The 26,659-nt window shown below is 40.6% G+C and overlaps 1 protein-coding gene across 2 annotated transcripts; it reads left to right on the forward strand.

Moving 5' to 3' along the window:
* The first annotated feature begins 2,192 nt into the window (after positions 1-2,192).
* atf7a (activating transcription factor 7a) lies at positions 2,193-23,434 on the forward strand. Of its 2 annotated transcripts, XM_050065339.1 has the most exons (12): positions 2,193-2,275; positions 8,014-8,085; positions 12,866-12,962; positions 13,205-13,317; positions 13,760-13,918; positions 14,003-14,151; positions 15,188-15,281; positions 15,393-15,512; positions 17,978-18,127; positions 18,400-18,588; positions 20,047-20,152; positions 20,401-23,434. In XM_050065339.1, the coding sequence occupies exons 2-12, from the start codon at positions 8,038-8,040 to the stop codon at positions 20,631-20,633; spliced, it is 1,458 nt and encodes a 485-aa protein (XP_049921296.1). In that variant the 5' UTR covers positions 2,193-2,275; positions 8,014-8,037; the 3' UTR covers positions 20,634-23,434. The 2 variants fall into 2 exon arrangements, with proteins under 2 accessions (XP_049921296.1, XP_049921294.1); XM_050065337.1 differs by lacking the exon at positions 2,193-2,275 and having other exon boundaries at positions 7,972-8,085.
* The last annotated feature ends 3,225 nt before the right edge of the window (positions 23,435-26,659 follow it).

Consider the following 26,659-nt stretch of genomic DNA (forward strand, 5'->3'; position numbering starts at 1 on the left):
AGAAAAACTCCCCCAGTGACAAGTTCAACATCTAATGAGCTTTTTAAGAAAATAATTTAATTATATGCACTCTACTTCTTATAAGGACACACATTTGATTTATTACAAGCTAACATATCACCCACCCATAAAGATAATGATGTCTTTGGTGATTGTCTTGGACAGTTTACTACTATGAGGGTAATTCTTTAATCATGAAGCCAATTTACAAAATAATTTTCTTTTTTTCACAGTCTCAGAAAGTGACTTTTATGTGATTTAACTTCACTAAAATGTCCTATGAAAGGGGATTCTGCTAGACAGCTATACATCTGATTAACGGAATTGGTTATTTTGGTATAAACATTAATGTACTTTTTTACTTTTTATGTAAGTATTGATTACATTGATGTTTGTTAATGTGTGTGTGTGTGTGTGTGTGTGTGTGTGTGTGTGTGTGTGTGTGTGTGTGTTAATGTTTTTGCATTTCCTTCATGTTGTAGACTATACAATGGTTAAATAGTAGTAGCCTTATAGATATTTAATGTGAGAACTGTTCTTCCAGTTCACTACAAGGGAGCTGGGGAGACTGGGGACGGTTGCAGTGCGGGACAGTTGCAACAGCTCTTACAGCTCTTATTCCTCCAATTAGAAACATGCTAGACATTTTGGAGGTATATAGGTATTTTTTTTTACTACTACTACTTGTGACATCGTTACTATGTGTCCAGGTCAGTGTGTCTACCCTGCACGTGGTGTTCTGCAACCAAGTTAAGCAGCCATTTTAAAACAGACCACGCATCAGTATTTTCCAACATGCATAAGTCATTTTAATTAGCCTACACAAAAGGATAGTTCATCCAGATATATAAAATTGTCAACTGTTATCTGCTACATTAGCATATTGATGCCATTACAAAATATAAAATGAGATTACGTTAGCCTACATTTATACATACACAAGTCATTGTCAGTTACATAATCGTTGGAGTTAATGTAATAGCATGATCATGTAATTATTTTATATTAACATAACCTTATTATTTTAATGGTCCATTAGTAAAGAATAAGGCATTACGATTTATTAAACAGTAATGAATAAATAATAAGTAGAAATTTTATCCTGTTTGTTTTCAGTATGCCAAGTGATGAAAAGGTTACTAACAGAGGAGTCCCCACAAACAAAACCCAATAACTGTAATTTGATAAAGAAAATTACTAAATAAATCAATAATGCTATTATATCATTGTACACCAATGCATACTTTCAGCCATCTATGCTTATTAAGACAAAAAGCAAAAGTTAATTTGTGAAATTCAATGTATTTTTAACATGTTGCAACTGTCCCCAGGGTTGGGGTCAGTGGCAAAGTCTCACTTCTTCCATTCAAACAAATGTTGTGTGTGATATGTCATATGTAAACACGCAGTATGGGTAATTAGCAGACAGATCTAAGTTTAATATATAAAAGTTTGTTGGTGCAGTCCAAGTAGTCTCAGAGTAACTGAGAGAAATGCAAAAAGTGTTGCAACTGTCCTCCAGTCAACATTTGTATGTACGTTTGTATGAATCGTTAACAGGATGAAAATTTCTGGGCTCATACCCACTTAGTACCCAGTGGCCCTAACATAACCATGTGGGGTCCACTTGGGTAAAGCCATCCATGTGGGCAACTGGCATGGGGCCAATATGGAACCCATGGAAAATCTCAGTCTCCCGTACTTTGTAGATTAGAAGATGAAATCCTTATTATGAATATTTAAAACACACAAACATGAAACAAACAAAAAGATATCGTTCAGAGTGGCAGAACTGGCTGCTATAATCTGATTTTACATACTTTTTAACGTGTTGAATTCCGTGACCGGACTGAGCTAAACGTCATCATTCAGTATCACAATCTTCATTTTGATGGTTGCCACTTAACACGGTGCCTGTCTAGTGTTTATACAGTTAGAATTTTTTATAGTGAAAGCGCAGGGGTACCCCCTTAAACAGCTCTAAACTACCACGTGTTGGGGACACAGCTGTTGCATCTTTCTCCGGTATCTACACTGGCTTAGGTAATATTTTCCAGTGTATACACTGAGGTCAAATCTCCTCGGTATTTAAATATTAAAGGACAAACGAAAGAACTGTTGAAACACAGTAGAGAAATCAACGTCTCGACCACGTTCTGTGTTAACGGCTAGGAACGAGAACTGAGCTGAATTCTCGCGATGACTTGACGTCGAGGGGAGTGTCAAATTCCAAGAGAGAGGAGAGGAGAGGGGAGCCAGAGAGAGGGGCGCAAGGGTGAGTTTGTAAACACTTTATTACCCTTTAAATTCCCTATAGATATGTCGACTACACCAAACTATGGCAAAGTAGCGATTGGCGCGGCAGTTTTAAGTGTTTGTAAATGTTAAAACTATACGTCTGTTTAATTGTCAAAACTGTTGTGGCAGCTACAACGTTTCATTCGGACCCACTGTCTCGCTTTGCACTCAAGTGTCAGCCCGCTAACCAACTAACTGCTAGCTTTTTTTCTGCTTTTGTGAATTTGACTGCCCGTAACGCCTGTAAAATACAGCAGTTCACTTCGGATGTAATTAAATTAGTGTTGATGTGTGTTTGTTGTCACCGTTGAAACTGGTAGTAGCGCTGTTATTACACATTTTGAATGTGCGTTCGGCCTGTTGTTAACGCTAGCCACACCAGCTAGCCATTAGTTTTTCGTGGATACAAAAAGTTGATTTCGGGTTTCTAACCAATAAGATTCAGCTAGCCTATGTTATTGACAGGGTCCAAAGCCTTGCATGTGTTAGATACCGTTGACTGACGTGCTTAGAGCCAATTGCTGAGAAGAAAAGGCGGTCTTGTTACGGGAAAAGGCAGGGCTAAGTGTGCTCGTACGTCGCCAGACAGTAATGAAGGCTAAAATAGACAAACTTTTTCAAGGCAGTCGGCGTTGTCTGGAAGAAGGAACTAAAGTTTGCAGGACTTTGGGATTTTAAGTTTGACACTGACATCTTTTACATGCCCGAAACCCCACGAAAAATATTTGCCTGCCTGTTTTTTTGGCGGTAGACTATGCTGTGATGATAATCTGGGTCTGGGTAAGAAGAGCCTCTAAAGAAGTTTTAGTCTCAAGTAATAATGATATCCATAGTATTGCAATTTGAGCTGTTGAACGCCCCAGGATCCACATCCCCATGCATGTCAACACCTTCATTAGGAATGTAGGTCATGTTTTTGGCAGAGTTGTACCTCATTCCATCACATAGAGTTACACCAGAGAAAAGTGCAGCCTGTTTTGGCCGGCCAAACATCTTGACCCTTTCTGAGTGATGATATAAATTTGAAATTTTATGCAACATAAATGTTCTTTGCTGCAGCTGAAACATAATCATATTGCACAACGGTGAATAAATGTAATGTTTAAAAGAAAAAATGTGCAGCATGTATGATTTTAAATACGATTTTTTGCCTTTGGCTGAGATGTCAGTGATTACTAAAAATCCATTATTCATCCAAATCCGTCCATTTTATCATTGGTTTGTTAATTCAGTATTTACTGACAGCTACTGATTTAGCAAAATTATAGTCAGCACTAGAGGCTGTGCAGGCTCTACTTGAGACAGAAAACATCAAGTGATATAGTCTTTTTTCCTTTGAATTTGTTGTGTAAGAGCCAAAAACCTCACGGCAAGTGCTTATAAAAGTTGCTGACCACAAATAACCTCGGCACAGTTTTTCTGATTTAATTTTAGAAAGCTGCCCTGGGTCCATCCTGTATTGTCCTGCATTGTCTGCTAGCTCTGCATGGATTCAGCTTTTAGGCCTTGTTAGTTATGCAGACATGGATATAGGATTTCATTTGTTCCATTTAACAAATCTCGGGTTCACTTTACTTACGTAAATACATATTGGCTGCTGCACACACCCAACCACAGCCCAGATCTCCGGTCTCTAAAGCTCATAGTCCACATTTTCAGGACCTCACCTGTGGTCCAGCAAATATCCGTAATCCTTCGACTGATCAATCGCTGATCGTATTTTTATATTTCACAATTTCATTCTCTCCCTCCTCCTCCTGTACTCTTTTTTTCTTTCTTTTTGAGGGGTCTCCCCTACCCTCTGGCAATTCAAGCCTCAGATTCCAGAGTCATGGCTGCGGTGCAAGCTATTAATACAGTTTGTTTAGTCAGTTTCCTAGCAGGCTGCATCAAACACTGGATGGCTGTGGCTGATTATAGCTGGGACTCGTTCCCCTACACCTGCTGAGTCGGAGAAATCCAAGTTAACGGTGGGACTTTGGCAGCAGCTCAATGAGAGGGACAGGAATTAGGGCACTTTGACTGCTTCCATGTCACCTTGGATGAAAGGAGGTGAAAATAGTTGGACTTGATATCCATGTCTGTAATGAATATTAGTGATGTGCATCAGGACTAATGTGACTAGCAGACTGATTTATTGTCTCCCACAGAGTTGAGGTCTGCATGAAGCTGAGCATGTTACTGTATGCAGTAAAACTTTACACTGTCAACTCATTAATTACCCTCAAAGTTTATTCTCAATGAGACGCATCTGACAGTCATAGTAAATTTACAGCTTGATTTCTTTCAGTGTTCATGTGAATCTTGCAGAGGATTACAGATAGTGCTGCAGTTTTTGAAGAGCCAAGCAATAAATGTTGAAGAAAAGACCTTAACACATCTGTTTTAATCACGTTAAGATATTGGTTGGGGCAGCTATGAAAACAAACTGTATTTTCCACCCCTGTCATCTGAAATTTATGGTGGACTTCCCACAAAATCAAATCCCACTCTTCGTGTTGGTGCCTGCCAGCCAAGTTAATGTCTAGCACGTCTTTAGTAAGATGTAAACTCTGAAATCTGTTCCCACTCCTCACGCCAGATGTGTCCATTTCCCCACACAGTCCACACCCTCGGTATAACGAGCTAGACTGAGTATCTCGTTTGCAGACACATCTCTGCCCAAATAGACTCTGGGAATTGGGAGTGCTTTGTGAGGGCCCTGGCACCAACCTGTTGCCTTTCTCCAGAGCATGGGAGGTCTGCAAGAAATCAGACTGCTCCACTTTATCGGCCCTTTGATCTGCACAGAGAGGGACAGGGCTTTTGCTTGCAAACGCGATGCAGACCCCTTTCCTCCATAAAGACATGGAGCTGAGAGACACAACGGTTAGGCCTGTTACAGGCCCGGCGTCATGGTATTCCGGCGCAAGGCTTCAGTAATCATGTGTTGGCTCAGGGGCAGCTGTCCTCGGCAGAGGGAGAAATGGAGGGAGGAAGGAGGAAAATATACTGACTTCAACTTTGGGAAAACTTTCAGACATTTATGCCTCGCCAACATAATGAATAATCTGTCCCACTCAATAATGTTAGGCTACATGCTCCATCCATGTAGTAGGTACAACAGAGGTTAATGTGGCCAGAGACTCAGAAATATAACAATCCTAAACATGTTGAACCAGTGTTGCCTTTCGGTTTGTAGAAGAGCTGTACATATTAAGTTGGATTATGCATGAGCAGATTTTTTTTAAATAAACATGATTAAACAAGCTTTACAAACAAGTTGATACAACACAGAAGTTCAGGGGTTTTCATGCCATCATCATCATAATTAAACACAAGTTTAAAAGATGGATTTCAAAAGACATCTAAGACGTATATTTTGAAGGGATATTGTTATAAAATCGGACACCATCCCTGTTTGTGACGACTTTCTTTTACCGAAACCTTATTGAGTATTGCGGTAGTCTGTGGCTTTTGTTTATTGAAATCTTTCTACGTGTATACATAGCAAGGTCCTTGATGCATGTTCGAAGTTGCTGCGCTGTCAGTGTTGTGTAATAGCTGCCAGACATCACTTTGGGACAGTCGAGAATGCTAAAACATGAATGCACAAACAAAACATTAATGTCTTTGGTCCATCGACATCAGCAACCCTCCAAATGTCTGATTTAAATTCAATCGCCAAGCTATTTTTCTAAACTTCACAGTTTGTCTTCACATGGAGTGTTGTTCAGCTGTGCAGAGCAGCAAAGGGTGGGGTGGTTTGGTGGAGTTGGGGATGGGGAATGGTGGGGGGAGGCGTTGTGAGGAGTTATTATCCTCTGTGGAGACAGCTGATAGAAGCAGTGAGCCTCCCACAGATTTAGTTTATGTCACTACAGCTTCAGGCACAACAGGAGGAGAAACCAAACATAAGCATGTGCATATTTAACTCTTGACAATAGCGTTACTCAGGAAGAGAGGGATGTAGTATTTAGTTTGTAGTCTAGGTAGTGTAGGAAAGCTTTGGAAGTGTTTCCAGTACATTCACATGTCTAACAATGCTATCCTTATGTGCCTCTGTTTCTGCAGCGTCAACGGATACTTATGCTGTGTTAATAGCACCCCAATAAAATCCTTTTATATTATGTTATTACAGCGTAGGCCTGGAAAATCGAGGTAATTCATTGAATAACGGCATTGTAAATACCTTATTTACCTAAATTTACTCCCTCTGCAGTTTCATTGTGTGAATTCTATATACTTAAAATGGGAATAACTTAAACAACACACACCTCACCAGGACATTAACCAACCGGATAGCCCCATATAGGTCTGAACGATATAGAGAAAATCAAATATCATTTATTTTTGACCAAATACCTCAATATTGATATTGCCACAATATTGTAGGGTTAACTATTGCTTTTACAAAATATTTACACAATATTTTTTATTATTAATCGTCAGTAACGTGGTTGTAATGAATAAGAGGGTAAATACAAATAATGAAAAAGCTGAAACAGTCTGGTAAGTTTAGAAGACGACAAAAGACAACACTTATGATATTACAAGACCCAAAATCTAAGACAATATCTAGTTGCATGTCACAATGTTGATATAATATTGATGCCCAGCCTGAGCCCCAAGTCCAAAGTCCAAACTGAAACTGGTCGTACTGTAATAAATCTGGACAAACATATCAGAGTTTAGCCAACATAAAAAGGGTACAATGATATACTGATATGTTTGAAAAATCATTGTCATTACATGAATAATTTTAGAGTTAAATGCAGCAGTGTATTGAGGCATAGCTATTAGATCACACTGTTCAGCCCTAATATAGCAGCAGAGTGTAATTCATCTTGGCAACCAGCTAGCAAATGTAGATGTGGGAGGTACATCAATGTAATATTTATATAATGATATAACTCAGTGCACTTGAAGTGAAGATATAATCACTATAGTTCAAAGGTCGTCTTTGCCTCTGCCTATCAATTAGTTTTTCTCAGAGACTATTTCACCCACATGTGAAAGCACTAAAAGTCACATTAAAAGTATCATTACATTGTCAGTATTCATGTATTCTGTCCAAAATTAGAGTTTTGTCAGTGTATTCAGTAGTGTTTGGTGACCCTCTCCATTAGTCACTTGAAACTCAATACAGAAAAATAATATAAGTTGGATTTTAACAGGACAACGAGTAGAGGTGAGGTACGGTGTAAGGTCAGTGTTTGCCTGTCTCAAGATATCTGTGATGTGGATTTACACGAGAGTTCAGAAAGTGGACAGAGATGACCGAAACAGAGACTGTACGAACAGAGAAACAGCTGAATCAGAGAGGGGTAGAGATCCAGTGAGGGGTACAAGAAGGTAAAAGGTTGGGAGGTGCTTGAGAGGTGAGGAGAGGGAGTGGTAATGAGAGAAGGAGGGATTTGGAAGTGAGGGAAAATGAGACAGAAGGAGAGGGAGATGTCTTTGTGTAGACGCTAGCTGTCGTTCTCTCATGTAAGCGCCACCTCATTGGCCAACCAGAAGCCCCCCTGTGTGAAGGAAGTATCACCAGGGAAACTTCGTCTCGCTGCCTCTGTGCATGTTTTCCTCTTTGCCAGGGTTATTTTTAAATAGCATTCGGCTTCCTGCTCAGACTAAAGACTACAAGCCACAGCATCCCTGTTTTGTTGTTTTCAGGATTTGCCACTTCACAAATCGCAGAAAGCGGCAGCAATGTTCTCCTCTTCTCCTCTCCCACAGTTACATTGCAAGCTCTTTGCAAAAATGGGGGACGACCGACCTTTTGTGTGCAACGCTCCTGGCTGTGGACAGGTAAGTCTTCTCCCTACTTGTCCTGGCTTTCAGGTGTGTGCATGTGTGTGGTGCCGGGTATTTCTGCCCTTCTGTAAGTACTCTCCAGCAGTTGACTGTACCTAGTTATGAGTAATTGTATTTTGCCCCAAAGAATTAACTGCAAAACAGAAAAGATATTGTACTTCAGACACTTGAATTGAGTAGAATAAAGCTTCATTTATACAACGAGATAACTTGAGAACCCTGAAAAAGACTTATCACACTTTTCTCTCGTTGCCAGAATGAGCCAACTGGCTATGATTTATGCAACACTTTTAACGATCATCACACCGATAGCATTCTAGCTAGCATGCTGTCTTGTGAGACAAATGCTGTCTCCTTCAGCAATGACTCACTGGAAGCTCCAGTGAGTAATCAGAGCACAGTTATTGTTTCAACCTGTCACTGTTGACTTCTAGCGCCTGCAGACACAGGTTTGAGCCACGGGAGTGACTCAGCTGAGTGCCAACAGTGCTCTCACATGCCAGTAACGTGGTGAATTGTCGGGGCTTGGTCTGATATCACAGCAAATTAAAACTAGTGTGTTCTAGGACTCATGATTATTCAACACAGGAAACATCATGTCTGATGTTGTGCTCTATTAGCTGTCTGATCCTTTTGGGTGCGATATCCTCGGAGCTAGTGATGGATTATCTCTCCCGGGGTCTGGAGGGAGAAAGTGTTTATGTGGTTAACAAACATTTATGATTCATAAACCGTCTTCCATTCTGTGATCAGAGGCAATCTGTTGTACAGGGGATTTGTGGTTTGAACAACAGGCATGTAAAGCAGTTAAACGTGTGTGTTGGATAAATTAATGATGATTTGTTTGGTTATTTTCATCTCAGAACATTATGGACACCGAGGGAACCTTTCCCTGAACATTTTAACTTTACTTTGACATGTTTCTGTGATGTAAATACCCTGCATATTTCATTTGAAGGTATCATTATTAATTTATGTGTCAGTTAAAACAACAGAGTTACATGGAAGCTTTTCAAGGCAAAGTGACATTAATGACAGTGCAGATCTACAGCTGGGACATAAATGTTGTGTGTTTCCACGGAGCAATATTATCAATAATTTGGAGTGTTTCTGTCCAGTGTGACAAATTTGAATCTAACATTCATTCTCTTGTTGCTCTGTTTTGTTCTCTGACAACTTCTGCGGGAAATATCTGACTCTGTAGCTGCTTAATGCTCCAGTAATGAGCTAGCGTTTTTCACTAGCTTTGTTTAGCTGCAGTTTGGTGTTACGTAGGTCGCGCACAGTGAATTTATCAGATTGTTTGGCAAAAAAAAGCTGCCTATGATGAGATCTGTGGGATTGAACCAGCGAATTACCCTTTTTATATGGGAGGGAAAAATTTGATTCTCAGCGGTATCGCAATTCTCTCCTGAGAGATTATGTCTCGATGCGGCAAAAGGTCAATAATCTGAAATTTAAAACCCAATTGTCGACATTATGATTGCCTGAACACATCACCCAGAAACATCACCCGCACCCATGGCCTATACACATCGCCCGTAAACGTGTGCATCACTGTTCCGTAAACCATGTTTACGTTTTGTTACCACTATTGCATTAATAAAAGGTAATGGCTGAATAATTGTACGGAATGTAACGACTTGTCGTTATCTCGAGTAACATTCACTTCACCTATTTCTCCAGTCCTCCTGTGCCCCGCTCCGACTGTGTGTGTAGAGAAAGCGGAGCCCTAGAGAGGAGAGAAACTAGCTGTGCGACTGTAATTGCCCGTAAACCTCAGTAAAGACTCTCACACTGAGCTGAAATGAAACACATACATTAGCAAAATAAAGCGTTTCGTTTCTTTCTTTCAGTAGCTAACAGTAGGGAAAGCACTTTCTTAAACTATGGACAGTTGAAAATATGCTGTTTTAAAAGTAGCAAGTAGTCACAGTAAGAAAAACATATCGCATAGAAATAAAAAATTTTGATGCATCAAGATGTGGCGATAATTGTTAAATCATCTCTCATGTGACATTCCCACACCTATTACATGCATTCATTGAGGTCCATTGATAATGAAAAGCTGTACAAAAACTGTACACAGAGATAGCGAAACACGGCCGCTGCGAAGTCCCTTCATTACGCCGCCTTCACTTTCTGACACAGAACCAAGCAACAGCAGCACCAGTGTTTGATTTTAGATAGCTTGCTGGCATCCCGCAAGCAAAGGAGGCTTGACAGGTGTGACATTAAACACAATAGCGACAGCCTCTTGTGTGACATGTAACATGTGTTGGCAGTGCTTTCTAAACAATAACAGTGACATAACATGGCAATAACAGTCATTTACCGTCCCTGTTATGTGGCGGCTCATCTCGTCCTCTGCTCGTGAGGCTAAGAAGCTCTTGGACCTCAGTGTCTCCTGCTGTTCTTCTTGTTTGAGTTATCTGCTAACAGCTCTTAGCTGCTTTTTAAATCTCCCGGTGGTGGGTCACACACATAACATGTAGTTGAAATGTCACACTCATCCCGTCCTGCCAGCTGTCCCTTTTACACAGACGTCAGTTCTGCGCTGTTACTCCCTCCACTGCAGGCTTAAAGGCGAGACAACTCTGTCCCCCCAGTCTGCGAGTGTACTTTTTTTAAGGAACGGCAAGGCAGAATAGCAGCATGACATTCCTACCTCAAACAGGCAGTGTAAAAGGGGGCTTTAAATGTTGTCAAAACACAAACAGGCAAACAAGAAAAATATTAATTAATTAATGATAATTAAAATCTAAAAATTTGCATATGTTTTAGTCTTACAGTTTATACTATCCTATGTATCACTGACAAATTGTTATGAAGCGTAGACACGTGCTGCCTTTACATTAGTCATCTTTTATATTTATTTGTGTACACACAGACACAGAACATCCTTTATGATACATACAAGCGCCTTATGACCAAATGCCGCTTTACTTCTGCTCTTTACAACCAACAGTTGTCTACCAGGAAAGTCTGAATCATGCCCATAATAGAACGAGCATGATTGACTCCTGGCTTTGCCCAGGGTTTTCCTTTTACCACGTTAACAACAACAACAAAAACAGCCCCCCATTATATGATGGCCGGCATGTCCTGTGTGGCGAGCGGTAATCCTAGCTGCCAGTATCTCATGCAGGGAGATTAGTTGGAGATAGTTTCCTCCACGAGATCCAGCCACGTTGTTCAGAGGAAAGAGACAAATGAGACATGTAGTTGTATTGGTGATGCTGCCTGGTAGGGCTAAAAATAAGCCCCCTGACACTTGACTGTGTTTCCACTTCACTCTCTCACGACTGAACTCGCAACTGCAACGCGGCCCCCAAAATAGGCTGCAGCGACTGGTGAATAGGCTGGTACCAGAGCCAAGATTATTCCTCCTACGTGTGATTCACCTCACCACTTCTCCAAAGAAGAAGTGCCGTGTCTCAGACGATGGCTCTTGGTGCTGTTTCCAAAAGTCTGATTTGCCCAAGTACCAGACCTCCTGTAGTTTCTGCTGTGGACACCTGTTAGGAAATAACAGAACATAGGCTAATGTGGAGCCTTTCTGAGACACAGTTTACATCATTCACATGCTTTATACAGTGACTACTGTGACCACAGTCAGTATGTTTACATGCACAGTTTAGTCGCGCTACGGTTATAGCTTTACCAGCCCATTTAATTGCACTACTGTCCTTCTCCCAGTATACAAGCACAGGAAGGGGAATCGATTAATTGATCAAGGTATGTCCTACTCCGCACGATATGTGGCAATATGCCCCCTTTCACCTTGTTAGCATTGGACCTTTTTCTGATTGACCTATTACGACACAGACCAAATAATCAGGCATCGTCCAGCTGTTCGGCCACTTTTTTTGAACAGGTCGCCATTCCGTGTTTTCCTCTCATTTATGTATTTTAAAATATTTAACTCTTTCAGCTGAAACAGCATGAACTGTGTCTCCTCGTCCGTCCAAAACTGCTCTGTTCTAGATGTAGATTTCACCATGTTGTTACCAGCTTCTTCTTCTGTTGTGCATTTAATGCTATTTGACTTCTGGGTCAAAGCCCGGAGTGGAAACTGTGGAGCATGCGCAGAGTGCCAAATCCAGTTTTGGTCCAATTAGGTGTATACATGCAGGAGTAATTTGGCTCTCAGTCGCATTATCTAGGTGTGTTAGTCCGACTTTGAGAATTTTCAGTTGGACTAACAAGTTCACATGTAATTTAAAAGTCTGGTTTTAGTCGGACTAACACAATAAATGGATTTTTCTCGATGAAAACACCTCACACTTGCAGTATCTGTTGTGATGTATCAACTCGTTTGCTTTTGGTATTTCTCCATACCAGTCGTTTTCATACTTCTTTGACAATTTGTTGACATTTTCAACCATTACTCTATGCCTACATTTGTGTGCTGTAAAAAGTATTTCAGATGTTATCCATATAAGCCTTTTGTCTTTTTCTAGATAACTCTAGTTTGTGTTAAGATATTTGAGCCCATGTCCTGCGGCTTTAATGGGCCCATTCAGGGCTTTATGAGGAATTGTACACCACAGATATAGTGTTCTTTATGGTTGTATAACATATGCAGAATAGGCTGCATGTGTTGTGCTACATCTCCAAGAGATTATCTGTCTGTGATTATTGCAATATGATATCTGGGCTAAGGTACTGCAGGCTATTTCCTAAAGTCACTAGGACAAGTTGACAATTACCCATAGGCTGCTTCATATGATGTACTTATCTCTCCTCTTGTCTTTCTGTTTGCCTGTTCCAGAGGTTTACCAATGAGGACCACTTGGCTGTACACAAACACAAGCATGAGATGACACTGAAATTTGGTCCAGCTAGGACCGACTCTGTCATTATTGCAGGTACCGTTGGTCTATGAGAACAACACACAGCTCTATTCTTCCTCTTTGTTAAATAATATCTCACAGTATTCAGATGAAGACTGATTGCGTCACTGTGTTCCAACACTTTAATTGCGGTCTCAAGGAAAAAAGCAGCTCCAAAGACACATTTATTTCATGGATTTCTATATTAAATGCTGGGTGAGAACTAAGTGTGAAAGCGTTTCTTTGAATAGTTATCTGTGTTCATTCCCTTTTATCAGACCAGACACCTACTCCCACCCGCTTCCTAAAGAACTGCGAGGAGGTTGGTTTGTTCAACGAGCTGGCCAGCTCCTTCGAACAAGACGACGATGACAAGAGAGCAAAGAACTCTGTAAGAAAGGCTTGGTGATTTTCTGAATGTTTTCATCTGTGTGCGTACGTGTGTGTGTGCCTTCATGGATTATTATTTACAGAAACTAGTGGAAATTCCTACAAGACTCCCACATAGTGCAAAATTACTTTTTACTTCCTTCTTTCTTACCTCAAGTGTTGATGTAGTCAAAATGTATTGCTTGCAGAAATTCCTGCCTTGTGCACTTTGCTTGTGTATTCTCATAATTTAGATTTATTGCCGCAGCTTGTTATGATGACTTTATTTAAGTAGGTCAGTGTGTTTTATTGCACTTACAATAGTGTTTCATGAAGTGGTGCTGTGGTTGTTTGGTTTGTGTGATAAAAACTTGCTTCCTTTTTACTAATGTACCGTAGTCTGGGAGTATCGTCGAGTGAACTTACACTCTTTATCTCCCTCTCACCGTCTCTGTCCTGCTCAGCTCCCTGCTCCCAACTCTGTGGCTGTGGACATGAGCATGCAGTCACAATCAGACGTGAAGGTGAAAGAGGAGGAACCTGTAGACGTTGACTCCTTGCCACCAAGCAGTCCTGAATCTATCTCTGAAGAGTCAGACATAGAGCCCCTGGTTAAAGCAAAGGTAGGACAGAATGGGACTGCACGAGTGTATAGAGAGGAGGGTGGATCCTTGAGTGATGTTCTTACTTCACTGCTATTCTCCCAGGACACACCACCCAGGAGTTCAGCCCCCACCCCGACTATTGTGCGTCCAGGTTCCCTCCCACTACACTTGGGCTTTGATTCCCTTCAGCCCACCATGCCGTCACCCACATCTGTCATCACACAGGCACCACCTTCCAATCGGACTCTGGGGTGAGTCAAACTCAGCATCCCTCTACTGACCTCTGATGACTGCCTTGAGTAGGGGACCTATTATGCTCATTTTCAGGTTTATACTTGAAATGTTTACATGCTTTAATGTTAAAAAAACTTAATTTCCTCATACTATCTGTGCTGGAACACCTGTAGTCACCCTCTGTCTGAGAGCGCTCTGTTTCAGCGCCTAGCTTCTAAACATAACCAGACATGTTCCAGCAGGAATCTGATCTAAATTCAGGGAGACATTTACAACATCAACAATCAAGATTACATTATTCCCTGTTAGCATGTAGCTTTGTGTAGCAGTGTAGGCTACGTAATGTAAATACTAATCACAGTAGCATGAAAACACGCAGTGGTATGCTTGGAGCAGATGACTGCGTAAAGAAATACACCACAGGCTGATGTCAGCTTGTAGACAAAGTAGAAAAAACATTGGAGCAGATTTTTCAGAGTGATCTGAAGCCTCAGGTTTTGGCTCACAGGGATTACCTTTACATATGTTTACCTCATTATTTTAAAACTGTGGCCATGTTTAACATGAACATCTGACATTTTAATTTTATATATATGTTAGAAAATAAGGAAAAGCATATGGTCTCATTTAAAAGACACATTTTCCACACACACTCCACATTCCCATATTCTCTATCTGCTGTTCCAACCCTGTGTTGAACATATATGATGCTTATAAGGGAACCTTTAAAACCTATGCTATCATGCTTTTTGTGGTTGCTCACGTTTTAATATGTTCGTTTGGTGCAACTATACATTTCCGAATCATTAATCGGATATACAGTCTGCTGTATCTTGTGGTTTTGAGTGAAATTTGACTTACATTGCTTTGAGTTTAGATGGTTGTGGTATGCACAGCTTGGATGACTAATGATGGATGTAACTGGATTTTGTGGGGTTTAAGTAGATATTTTTTTCATAAATGGTGCTAGTTGCTATGTAACAGAAACATTTTAGTATAAAAATTGTAATTTATATAAACACGACTGAACTTCCTGTTCCCTTCTGCCTGTAGTTCACCAACCAGCCACTACCCTATGATGATGCTTCCCTCTGGTCAGGCAGTGCCTGTGCTCCCTGGTCCGGTACAGATGCAGTCTGTCATCAATGTAAGGCAGAGCAACAGTCTAAATATGCTGTATTTCAACTGTATAGTTAAGAAGTTGGTCCAAGTTGTTAATACATGTGTATTTGTGCATCTAATCTTATGTGGTCTCCAGCTGGCCCGACCCATGTGCATGGTACCCAACATTCCTGGGATCCCCGGTCCTCCTCTGGGAGGCAGCAGCAGCGGCTCTAACTCCCCCTCTGGCTACAGCATCCACTCAGAGGCCAAGATGGTCAGCACTAGATTAGCTCACTATTTATATCTGCTTATCTGTTCTTTTTGTCTTCATCTTCACCCTCCAGTCTTCCTCTGCACTGGCTAAGTTTCATCATATGACTTTTTACTGCAGTTACTTCTTTATTTAACCCTTACACAACAAAAAACAGTTTAAACTGCTTTAATGATTCTGCAATGTGCACACAGAGCTCTATTTAAGGATCACTTGTATTTCAAATGAGACTGAGTTTACAATCATTGTTTACAGTATTACAACATACACAAAGTATCCACTTTAGTACATCCAGCTATTTACACAAACTTGGTGCTCCTTTAGTCATAAGTGGAAGATCAGTTGTAAAAAATGAAGGCTAGGGGTGTTTTTGTGTGTGCAGAATGTTCTGTTAGCCGAGTCACGGACATGGACAGTGGTGAACAGATTACACAACTCCCTCACTTGAGTCACAGGATAGATACTCCAAGTCAAGTATTACTTCAATACAAGTGAAAGTTGTTAAGTCAGATTTGTACTTGTGTGCAATTACTGGAGGACTTTTATGAGTACATTTTGTTTTTTTTAATGTGAAAGCATTGCTGTATTGTTGCCACATTGCAGAACCAAATGACTCTGACACAACCTACTGAATGCACTGACTTGATTGTAGCACCTGTAGAATAAAAAGCTTATAGAATATGCTAGAAAGTGTATAGAAATGCCTACAGAAATGCAACTAAATCGATAAATGAACAGCTATTGTTACATTTTTTACATAAAACCCCCCACTCCACTCACACAAAACAGCATGGCGGGGTTCTAACACAACTTTTTTATAGGGATTGGTGAGGTTTGTGTGTGTGTGTTAAACAGAGCAAACATATTTGAACAGTCTTAAACATGGACTCCAGATGGGCGCTCTGGTGGGTGAGGAATTGTCATTTGTATCTGCTGTAGCCACCATTACCACCACCAAGTTCAAAACGAACTTTTCAAAAAATGCAGCATGCACTTTGAACTTTACTGACAGGCGTAGGAGGAGTAGTTCACTGTGATTGTCTTTTCTCCTCTGAGGAACACAGGGTATGGCCTATTGAACATAACAGGACAGAAAAGGACATTAATTTGCTGACCTTCATAAAAATGTATCAGAGTCAGAAGGATACTTTTTTTTTTTTTAATTTTTTTTTTTAAATATACATAGGTACTGTACTCAAGTAAATGTACTTTGTTACTGTCCACCCCTGCACATGGCCCTGGGTTCATTGATCACTATTCCCTGTATGATAAACAGTTCTGGTGAGCTTTAAATTCAGATTTTGGACACTTACTATTCACTGACAGATGTGGAGTCACACAATGGTAATTTCTGGCACACACAAAATGAGGCACATTACATTGTGGTATTGTTGGCAGAAAGTAGTGTACGTGGATACTAGTTTTTTATTCAGTTGTGGAATTTTTGAGGGCACTCTGTGGCACATAGTTCCTCAAAGTGCGGCCTGCGGGCCAGTGGTGGCCCTCAGAAACATTTTGTGCAGCCCCTGAAGGTGATATCAAATGCATACATTATACTCATTGTAGTCATCCATGTTATATTTCAATACTTTGATTTTAATAGCTTACATTTAATACACCATGTGCTTACTGCAGGTCAGGAATGACATCTTGTCGAAAGCTACTTGTGTCATAGCAACTAGTGGCACCTCGCGAGTGTCATGGGAATTACGTTATGTCATCAGTGATAGTGCTGTTAGCTAAAGTTAGTGATATTAGTGGACAACTTTGCAGTTTAATATGGGAGTGAGATCAAGAAGATATTTAACTCACTCAAAACCCCTGATACAATGCAGAAATTTAGACACTCTGTGTGCTGTAGACCTGTTTCATGCCTTCACAGTCACTTATTTTCTAGTCATTACTCCCAGCTGGATAAATCACCATATCACAAGGCAACATCTTCTGAAAAATTTTCCAGGAACATATAACTTAAGAAAGTACCTACCAGCTGCAAAGCCTCCAGAGCTGAAGTAAGAGCAGGATGGCACATGAATGTGCTGCTGAAAACGAGCTGGAACTGTGAGACATTGTCAGGTCAGCATGGGCGCTGATCTCTGCAGAATTAGAGCACCTTTTCAGAATTCATGCCCTCCAGAATTTAGGTTTCTCCTGAAGCAAAGTGCAACACAACCTGGAGCTTATTTGATTATGTTATGAAAACATGAGAGATCTTGGAGAAGCAGATGCATTACCACGGCACAAACATTTGTCACTAGAGATAAATCAGCTTTCATCCCTCAGTGCATCTGGTGCACAAGTGTGATCAACAACTTAATTTAGGCTGTATTGAAGATTAGTAACGGAGGTTCAGGCCAAGTTATTGTTGCTGATACTGTAAATGAGTCGATGGGTTAACATGGTTTGGGGTGTGTATTTAAATTCCTGTGCTTGTCACTGATGTTTTTGATGTCATTGTTCTCCTGTAGCGTCTGAAGGCTGCACTGTCCCAGCAGAGCCCGTCAGGACACAGCATGGGGGTCATGTCTATGGGTGGCAGCCCCATGGTACCTCAGAGGGCAGAGCAGAGCCAGCTGCTCGTCCAACATCCAGATGCTCCATCACCTGCACAACCTCAGGTACACTGTGCTGTCTGTAGTCACCTGCCTTTCACTGAGTTTGGAAAATCTAAGACATAACCAAAAGAAATTGAGCTAAACCGTGTTTTATGTATGTCCTATCACCTGTTTTAGTTCCAGAAAATTGGGCTGTACTTGTCGAGAGATGACTATAATGTGCTCTGACTAAAATAATGAAACTATGACTCAAACTTCCCTTTTCTCTGTCTGTCTTCCGCTCCCCTCCCTGTCTCTCTGTTTCCCTCTCACCCTTTGCCCTCTTCTCCCTCTAGGTATCTCCAGCACAGCCTACAGGTGGGCGTCGGCGGCGGACGGCAGACGATGACCCAGATGAGCGAAGGCAGCGTTTCCTCGAGAGGAATAGGGCCGCAGCATCGCGCTGCAGACAGAAACGCAAACTGTGGGTCAGCTCCCTAGAGAAGAAGGCTGAGGAGCTCTGCACCCTGAACGTCTCACTGTCGGTGAGTGGGCCTGTGGAGTGGGTGGGCGGGGATGAAATGTGGCCTGTGGGAGGCCTGTGTTAGTGTCTGCGTAGTCACACTCGCTGTGCAGAGTCGACAGGCTTTCAACTTGTCGTGGAAGTTTGCGAGGTGTTTTCCATCAGTTTCAGGCAGTGTAAGGTAATTTTACAAGTGGTTGAGGATACAGGACTTGAAACTGTTGGACTCACTAAAACTTGTTTCACATCTTTATTGTGTTATTTGGTGGTTTTAAGGTTATTTTTACACTTCATGACCGTTTCTCCACCGCCGGCTGGACTGTAGTGGAAACCAGACTGTTTACTTCTGTAGAGCTTTTCTTGTCTGAAAACATAAAAACTCCACAAAAGAAAAAAAACTGTTTTTAATAATATAACCCAGAGTAAGTGATGATTTTTCTTATGGTTAAACTGTATATCTAAATATGATAAGAATTCTGCATTAAAAAGCTTTGAAATAGAGCTTGTTCATCAAAATAAGAAAAAAAAATGCTGTGGCAGGATCCCCTGGACCCCTCGACAGGTCTGGGCTAAACTCTGAACCTCATTTAAGAAATACTTCGCTGATTTTCCCTCCAGCTTTGCATCAGAACAATGTGTGTAGTATATTTAAATGAACTGTGGCAAACTTCCTTCCATCTAACTAGTGCCCTGCCACCCATGCCCCCACCGTGGACGCAAAGAGCATAGACACAGATCAATCGTGAGAGTTTGTGAACAGGAAGCTGGCGCAATACTGTTTCCTGCATGGTGAAAACGAGTCAGCAAAAACCTGAGATCAAACCGTAAAAATGCAGATAAAATTTAAACCCAGATTCTGTTACTTAGTTGTCTGTCTCTCGCCTCAAATATTTTCATAAGCATGTTTTGGCTCACAATTTAACTGTAATACAAGATTGCTTCTTGCCGGCCAGTCGCCATTGTTTTTAACGAACAAATTCGCATTACGTCGCCCACCAGTGGGAGGTTTATTTTAGTCTGGGGTGGCACAGGGCATTCTGGTAGTTGAAGGTTTTCTACGTCTTTAGCAAAGCATCCTTTTTCTCTGTTTTCTCTGGTTCTGTAGCACCCATTTTAATAGTATTTGTGCCTTTCTACTGCATAGGCATCCTAGTTTCCATCTTTCTAGCAGTGAAATACTTCTTAAAATCCTAGAAATGCCCCTGTGCACACCTGACCTCTGCAGGGCTGCCATGACTGCGATTTGCCTCTTGGCATTCATTTATCTTGAAAATAAAGATTTTAAAGAAAGATCAGTTATGAATATTTTTAATGTTTGCTTTATTATTTATTATTTCTGATGAATACTATTGTTCATTTATTAGCTGGCCTTGGGCCTGCTGCCATTTTGCAAAAGCGGCCCCTGGGCAAAGTTGGTTGAGTATCTTTGCTCTATTAATTATTGAAAAGTTTTGTATGTGCTTATTTTCTGATCCCTCAGAATGAAGTGTCTATGTTGCGAAACGAGGTGGCTCATTTGAAGCAGCTGCTACTGGCCCACAAGGACTGTCCTGTGACCACCCTACAGAAGAAGACTGCCTACTTAGGTGAACTTTTTTAAAATGATGCCATGTTACTCACCTGGTTGCTCTTTGTATTTATTTTCTCATTCAGAATTATTCAGGACAGAATTCTTAAATGCATTGGGGATACTATTAAAAGAGCTGCTAAACAACAAGGATAATGTCTGCAGCTTTTTGGAAAGGGGAGTACGGAGTGTATTCAAGGTTAAAAGTGAGCTGCATTTGCGTGTTTAAGTATTAATTTGAACTTGTGTCGTCTTTTTTCTGTGTAGCTGCAGAGGAAAGCATGAAAGACACCTCAGAGCCTACAGGTTCCCCTGCCCCGGTGATCCAGCACAGCTCTTTGGCACACAGCCCTTCCGCGGGGCACAACGGCCTGAGCTCAAGGGCAGCAGCTGAGGCCATGGCAATGTCTGTGCTGGCAGGAATGGGCCAGCAGCAGCGGGCTGAGAGTGGACCCTCTCACATTATCATGGCTGCACAGTCTCAATCTGCTGCCAGATGATGAGCGATGCCACCACGGCCCAGACTTGGCTCGCACTCGTTAACCAGGGGTAAAAAAGAGCAGCGGACACCCCCCCTCTCCCTTCCCCACTTTCCCCAATCTAGAAGTCCAGATTTCTCATCTTCCCCTTCGCCCTTTGCTGTGCTACTCTGCTCTCTCTGACCCTCCTGCGGAGCCATCATGCTGTGGCCTGGAGCTTAGCAGCAGCCTTCTGGGAATGGACTGAGACTTTTGAGAGAGCTTCCTGTTCACTTTGCCATAGACTACAGGGGCTGGACTCCAACTTCCCATCCTCGTTTTCCCCCTTCTGTGCTTCCCCGCTCATCTCTCCTCACCCTCAGTCAAAATGACTCTTCACTGGACTGTAGGACTGCATCGCTCCAAGTGTACTGCCATAATGAACTTCCCATGTGGGCACATGTGCACAGTTTCTAACACACAGGTGTTGCATAAACATTCTCGATCAAATCAGATACCAAACAACACGCAGGGCTGTACACTGTTTTCAGCAGGGAATAGTGCCTTGTGCGCCTCGATGTTTTAGCCATGCACACACACACCCACACATGCCATCACAGCATACGTCCCTATACATCCTCGGCTCCGGAGATGCAGTAGGTGTCTAGACGTCAGTGACTCAGATCTCAAACACTCACCCAAACCTTTTGTAAATGGTTCCACCTGATGGTGATCTCAACATGGACCCAAAAACCTTACCTCAGTTACTCCCCTTTATGATAAAATTGATAAACTGTGTGTGTGATTAGCTCTGTGCGTATATATTTATGTACATCAGAACATAGCAGTTTGCCTATTCCTAATCTGATACGTTAATAGCTGGATTGTTAGCATGTGACTTTTTCTATTAGGGTGTTATGTTCTTGATACAGCTATGTGCAGCTATATTCTTTTAATTAATCCTCCCAGATTAGTCCTCAGAACCAAAATACGTTGCATTGACAGTGTATTTACCTTAAAATTAGTTTGTTTGAGCAATTTCTTTTTTTACCTGAAGGGAATTCAACCTCTCCTCCTCACTTTCCTCTGAAACAGGCAGGTTTTTGCTGTTTATCGGTATGTAAGTGGACGCCTTTTCCATTTTATATGAAAGTATTCTGGTGTTTCTCTGTGTGGGCCCTGGACTTACTGTAACTGTTATTTTCACACTTCTCAGGATGGTTGCACATCCTTGCTGCTCGTTGGAAGTGCGATGAACCCCTTAGTCTCTCTGCTCTTTACCAAACCTAAACTAAGCCATAATGACCACAAATCAGATTATCTGAATCTCCAAAGACCACCGCGTGTCGTTACGGTGGCAGGAAGTAAAACGCCTGACTGTTATTTTGTGATTCAGAGGTCACAGTGACACAATCTCCAGTATATCACTGCTTGTCAACTTGCACTTACGCTCACACACAATGTCTGATGATTTTTGCCTTAAGATCACATTGGTGCCTCCGATATCCCCAAAAAAGATTTGCTCATGTGAGAAACAAAGGAGCCTTAGGAAATATATGTCTTAATTTGTTAATTTCATCAAATGATAAACAAAATATTCACTCATTGAAGATTCCTTGAAGCCTTTAAAATTAATGGTTATTTTAGCCATTAGTCTCTTTTCAGGGACGTGAAATGATCCAATACTTGTCTGTCATCTGGTGGAGAGACACAGCAAACACATCTTCACTGGTAAAGGAGTGAGGGGAAAAGATCAGATCCTGTTCTTTAGAAACCCCACCCAGATGTTTTACCAAGATATCAGTATATTTTTTACAGAAAAACCTAAATAAGGAGTTTGCTTTTCTTGTTCCTTGTTCCTGTACACGTTTCTCCCTCGGTTGGTATAACACGATCATATATTTGCAAGATGTGATATTTCAAAAACAAGATATCTGTCCATTAACACAAGGGCATGTCTTTATGCACTAAAATAATACAAGTTTATTGTTGCTTTGTATTTCTGTTCTTTTGGTTTTTGCAGTTCTCGCAGTCTTTTTCAGAGATATCAGATCCTTTTTTAAGAAAATCTATTTTCTCCTATCTGTACTGTATATGTTAATGGGAGTTTGCTCAGCAACTTTAAAACCTTTTCACCTTTTGACTGAACCTCTCGTCCTACAGTCCCAATGGCGACCCCCGGCATTTTGTTGTATTTCGGAGCTGGCGCTATATTCGGCTGGCAGTCCCTTATAGACGATTGTTCATATGAAATGAAAAGTCAAACTATATTTAGCTTTCATGTTTTCATGTAATTCATGTCATTGGCACCTTTTCTGTCGTTGTCTTCTTTTGTCCCGTGCTATTTTCAGCACTATACAACCTTTGTCATAATGCTTCTGATTGTACTGATGAATATAGAAACTAATTTCTTTAACACAGATTTCTCTTTTGTTTGGTTGGTTTCTCTACAGAAAAAATGTCTTTTTCAAAAAGTGATTTTACCCCCCGTTGTTTAACTCTAAAGAGGAATTTGGTTGTCTTTTGACTGTCCTAACTTATTTTTGTAATTGGTAAACTAACAATCGTCATCACAGTCTTTGGCATATTGATGTTACCTAGAAATGTTGTGAAAAGAGCAATTTAATGAAAAATGCAACCATGTGAAAGTTGCATATAGTGTATTAATGGTTTTTCACACTCCCATTGTTGGACTGATGATTTCAAAAATTGTCCTTGTACTGTACATATCTGTACTATATGAATATATTTACTTTTCCATGCATGTCCAAGTGGAATACTATGAACACTTACAGTGCTGCAGTTTTAATTAAAGAAACTACATCTTAATGAACATTTATAAAGTTTGTGCGTTTGTCTTAAGTTTAGATGTCTTCTTTGGATTTGCTGCAATCTCAACAGAAGACTCTCTGAAGACTCGCAGTTAGTCAGTTTTTGGTCAAATGTGGTGAGGCAGTGTAGCTGAGAGAATAAAGTGTATGTTTTGTTTGCTTTGTTCTGCTGATTCTTAAAAAGTATTCATAATGTCTTAATTTTGCACCCTGGACAGGTCACCAGACTATCACAGGGCTAACACATAGAGACAGACAACCATTCACATTCACACCTACGGGCAGTTCAGAGTCACGAATTAACCTGCATGTCTTTGGACTGTGGGAGGAAGCCGGAGTACCTGGAGAAATCCCACGCTGACACGAGGAGAACATGTAGACTTCGCACAGAAGGGCTCCCCCACCCAGGTTTCAAACCCCCCACCCTGGATATAAACCGGGAACCCTCTTGCTGTGTTGATAAAGAAATTAGGCCCTAACAGTCATTACATAGTTTGAAATTTGAACTTTTGAGTTCTTAATTGCCACAAACATTTTTTCTTATTATATTTATCCATCTTTTATTTCATTTTTGTCTAAATGAGTTAAGCTCTTCTGCATCAAAGTTCACATTCCTTTTGTTAAAAATCTTTAGACTTGATGCAGAATAGCTGCCACTCCACCCGGCTCAGTCTTGGCAAGGTGCTGGAAACATTAGTAAGTTCTGATGAAGGTCTAATAGACCAAAAGCCCAACAATAAAGTGAAACACTGCATAGATGTAAGTGTTCTACCTATCCAAAAATCTTTAAACTTACCACTGAACTTTATACTTCTGTATACATATTTTTACTTTATACTTTTTACCTGTTGACAAAATGTAGATGAACCTAACTCACTTTAATAACCATATTCCTACATAACACCAGAATCAGTCTTAAAGTTGGTTAAAAAATATGAGATCTTGTTCTCTGCATTTTTCTGGACTTACAGGCATCTACAATTAAAAATGTAAATTAATGAAGTATAGTAAAGGCAAATTCTTGTTTTTTTTTACACTCAAAATGTTTAAATTGGACTATTTTTGGACATAAATAGAAACATAAATTGTTCAGTGACTCCATTTACATGCACACTAATATTCCACTATTATTTTATGGCAGTATCTTTAATTTAATGTGTGTCATATAAACAGCATATTCAGTTTATTCCGAATTAGACCTTTTTTAGAGTGAAGGGTATCCCAGTTAAGATTCATGGGATATGTCGGTATTACTCAGGTTTTAGGCGGATTCTTTGGACATGTGTGCAGCGCATTCAGAATATGTGTCTCAGTTGGGGTTTCTGCCGCAGTCTGCAACACACCTCTTGTCTGTTTACAGTCGGCTCTGTGCATTGTCATGGATACGTTGTACACAAACTACCCAGCCAACAGTTTGCAGGGCTGTAGGGTAGAGATGCATGCCCAAAAGAAAAGCCCACATTCATTTCTGGCTGGTTGAGGAAACACACCTACTTTTAAACATTATGAAAGACTTGGATATCAACTGCTTTCTTGATATGCATGAATCACAGCAACAATCTTCTCAAGGAGGTGGTTGAAGGAATGAAAAAGGGAGGCTGTGTTTGCAGGTTAAACAAGTCCACCCCCCAGATGCAAAATGACAAGCAGCTCCTGGTAAACACAACGTAAGGGCACATTAATCAGAGTGAGCATGGCTGCATGTGGACAGGAATATTAGTAGATTATTCCTTTTCATTATTCGTAATATTGTCTTTTTTCAGAATAAGGGCAAAAAGAGAATATTTTGTGCATGTAAACGCAGTCATTGTCTAAGATTGTACTCCTGGTAGTGTGGAGGAAGCCTCTGAAGCAGCATTTTGACCTTCATGTTTGGAAATAATACTTCCAGAAGATATAATCAAACATTTAACTTCAAGAAATATGAAAATTTCTGAGTAGTTGTGGTGTATTTATAGAGACTGGACTCATATCCTGCGTATTTCTAAAATCCTTGGCCCTGCTTTTGAGGTTGATGTTTTTGTACTGCACTCAAGTACTTCTGGAAGGAACACAAGTGACACAGTAGCCTACAATTATGCTGTTATGCTAAGTTTACTTTGAAGCTCGTTTGTCCTTTTAAGACAATGTCCATGTTTCTTACGAGGAAAACATGATTGTAACTTTTCGTAAGCGGCCCTTAATTGCAGAGGGAGTGGTTGAAGGGTATATTTATTTTTTATAACGGTTAAAGTCACGATGCCGCATTGGTCTTTTGAAGCATTCTCATATAAACTTGCACATGAACAATTTAAAATCAGTTACTTCATCTCAAGATTAGGTTCAGATTAACCCACTATGGGACACAAAAGAGCTGGTGACCTTACAAACACACCATTCTCCCAACACTTTGTGCACTGTGGGCATAGTGTCCATCAGTCTGTGTTTCAGTTTGTATTTTGATAATCAACCAATTGTTTCAGTCCTTTCCAAGTGCGATACATTCACTGGTTCAAGCTTCAACACAACAAAAAGACATTTGAACACATCAACTTGATCACTGTGGATTTGTGACAGGCATTTTTTACTGTATCAACAACATCCATGTGTTTGTATTTTGCCTACAGTCCCATGAACCAGCCAGCAGGCTTACTTCAGTGCTGGCACAAACCCCTGCCCCAGTTTTAATGTGTGTCAGTTTGTTTGTATGATCACTTGTGTAAGCTCAAATGTGCAATTAATCAAATTACCAAACAGTGAACCTGGGATTTTTGGGGCCCTGGTCAATTGCCCAGTTCCTAATCCAGGTTTAAGGAGGATATTCTGGTACTTTTTCCACCCTTGCTAGCCACAGCGTTCAGCTCCAGGCGGTGGAAAGTAACTAAATACATTTACTCATGGGGCGATAAAGCTGAAAAATGTCTGGAAATAGGCTACATCAAAATGAGGCATTCCTGTGCTGTGAAAAGATGCAGCAAAGCAACAGAATGAATGTTTTATTCTGCACCTTTTTACTTTTACTTTTTCTTAGCTAAAGTAGCTATGGATTCCAAAACCACAAAAATTTAAAAAATGTCAGAGGAAAATAGAGAATTTAATAATGTGTGGACAGATTTGTTTGCTTTCACTGCTAATGCTGCAAAGTTTTAAGTACCAAATTATTATGAATAGGCCACTGCAGAGTAGCCACCTTGTGGTAAAATATAGCAATGGCTCATTTAGACCTATTAGTAATGTTTAGAGGCTTATTAAGACTTA

This window comes from Epinephelus moara, chromosome 16, assembly GCF_006386435.1.
Source record: "Epinephelus moara isolate mb chromosome 16, YSFRI_EMoa_1.0, whole genome shotgun sequence".
NCBI classification, from domain to species: Eukaryota; Metazoa; Chordata; class Actinopteri; order Perciformes; family Serranidae; genus Epinephelus; species Epinephelus moara.